The sequence below is a fragment of the Austrofundulus limnaeus genome, unplaced genomic scaffold (genome assembly GCF_001266775.1).
Source record: "Austrofundulus limnaeus strain Quisiro unplaced genomic scaffold, Austrofundulus_limnaeus-1.0 Scaffold891, whole genome shotgun sequence".
In the NCBI taxonomy this organism is placed as follows: Eukaryota; Metazoa; Chordata; class Actinopteri; order Cyprinodontiformes; family Rivulidae; genus Austrofundulus; species Austrofundulus limnaeus.
In genome coordinates this window covers 109,153-111,347 of record NW_013953293.1, presented here as the reverse complement: position 1 = coordinate 111,347, position 2,195 = coordinate 109,153, and the positions used below count along the sequence as shown (strand labels likewise).

The following is a 2,195-nucleotide window of genomic DNA, read 5'->3' as shown; positions in this document are numbered from 1 at the left end:
ACACACACACACACACACACACACACACACACACACACACACACACACACACACACACACCTGTCTTAATTAAATTGTAAATTAAATGGTTCTGCACAGACAGAAAACTTTAACTAGGGTGGACCGGTGGGGGTGGGGCTTGGAGCACCTTAAAGGAACAGCATCAAAACGAGCTGCTTTGAGACACACATGAGAAAAGGGGCAGGGCTTGTGCAGTTAAAATCACATGTTCTCTGTAAACCTTTGGTCTGCAGCTGGTGTGTTTTGTGTTCTGGTACCAGGTGAGTATGGCCAACGCTGGTCCGGACACCAACGGCTCTCAGTTCTTCATCCTGGCCTCCAAAGCCCCCTGGCTGGACGGGAAACACGTGGTCTTTGGTAAAGTTCTGGACGGGATGGTGAGTTGGACCTGTCCTCCAAACAACCTGAACAGAAATAACTTTATTAACAATGTTTAGGGACAGAGATGTTTGTTAATTTTAATTTAGAGCCAGTCTGAAGGAGTTTCTTCAGTCCAGTTAATTCGATGATGTAACGATCTGCAGAGATGTTAAAGATGAGATCAAAGCTGGTTATTTGAAGAAAGATGAATCATAAAGTGTTTCTGTTGTTACTCCAGGAGGAGTTTATGTTTTTTTCTTTGTTTTATTTGAAGATTCGATTAGAGAGACCTTTATTGTCGTCGTACAGAGCTCAGTGAAGTTACAGTTCAGAACAAACATGGGAGAACAGGAGCTGCACAGGATTATTGTTGTTTGCATTTATTTTTTTAAAGGGTCAGATTTTTTTCTTGTTTCGTTTTATTTGTGTTTCTTTATTGTATATAATTGTTTGTTTTTTTAAATGAAATGAACAAAGTATAAAACTAAAACAATGTGCTGAAGTAAAAGTCATAAAACTGTTCATAAAAACTGGGAAAATAAAAGTACAAGTACTTTTACACACAGAGATAAACTGTTAAACTTACTGAACAGTAAAGTCTTTGTTCCTGAGAGCTCAATGATTCAGTTTCTGCCTTTAAACATTTCCAGAGGCTACTGGGGGCTTTTATTTTGAAAACTAGGGCATCAGACGACTTCCTCCAGTTCTTACTTTTAGTTTGGCATCCTAAAAATGTTGAAAAGCTTTTAAGTAATTTTAGGGGTGATAATTAATTAACCCAACTGGTTTCACTGAACCAGGCTTATAGTTGTCTGTGGGTCCAGAGGAACCAGCTGACCCGGGTCTGTAAACCCAACTCTTCATGTTCAACACCTCCTCTCAGCAGGAGGTCACACATTTAACCACTCACTATGTCTTCAACTTTAAAGAAAACAATCATTTTAGGTTTTAAATTAAATTAAAGTTATGATTTTAAAAATAATAACATTACAAATCCTCAAAAATTACTTAAGTACTGTAACAAAGTAAAAGTACTTAGTTACTGTAAACCTCTGGTGTTTACCGATAAACTGGACCAGGAGGGACCAGCAGGTCTGGACCAGGACTGACCTCAGAGACTGAGAAGAACCATGAAGGAACTAAAGGAGCTCTAAGAGCCTCTAAATCCTCCTGAAGACCTGTAAACACATGAGAAACACTGAAGGACCGCACAGAGACACACAACAACACAAACCCACAACTGTCACCAAATGACCTCACAAACTGAAGGATCAAAGTGAACTCACAGGTCCTTCATGGAGCTGAAATGTCCTCCTGTCCTCTTTAGACAACCTGCCACAGCTGAACTCACTTCCTGTATCAACTCAGAAGCTCCGCCCACACAGGAAGCATCCTGACCAATTACAGGACAACAAGTTTCAGTTTCAGAACTTATTTAATCAGTTTTATAAAACCTGACTGATTTATCAGTCTAAACTCAGAGACCTCCTGGTCCTCCTGGTCCACCTGGTCCTCCTGGTCCAACTGGTCCTCCTGGTCCACCTGGTCCTCCTGGTCCAGGCTCAGATCAGAGATCTTTGTGTGTGTTGTCAGTCTGTCTGTGCTTTAATACAGTGTGTTGGACCTGTTGTGTGTCTGTGTGCAGTCTGTGGTTCACACCATCGAGCTTCAGGACACGGACGACAGGAACCTGCCGTACACCGAGTGTGTGATCGTGAACAGTGGCAGGATCCCCGTGAAAGAGCCCTTCATGGTGGAGGTGGAGGGCTGGTAGGACAGGTGGAGGACAGGTGGAGGACAGGTGGAGGACAGGT

General features: G+C 42.2%; 1 protein-coding gene across 1 annotated transcript in view; it reads left to right on the top strand.

Moving 5' to 3' along the window:
• Positions 1-2,151, top strand: part of ppic (peptidylprolyl isomerase C) — a gene marked incomplete at its 3' end in the record, with an annotated part of 14,644 nt that extends 12,493 nt beyond the window's left edge. The window contains 1 exon segment of the mRNA XM_014029378.1: positions 2,027-2,151. Coding sequence (XP_013884832.1) covers positions 2,027-2,151 — 125 coding nt within the window.
• Positions 2,152-2,195: the final 44 nt, after the last annotated feature.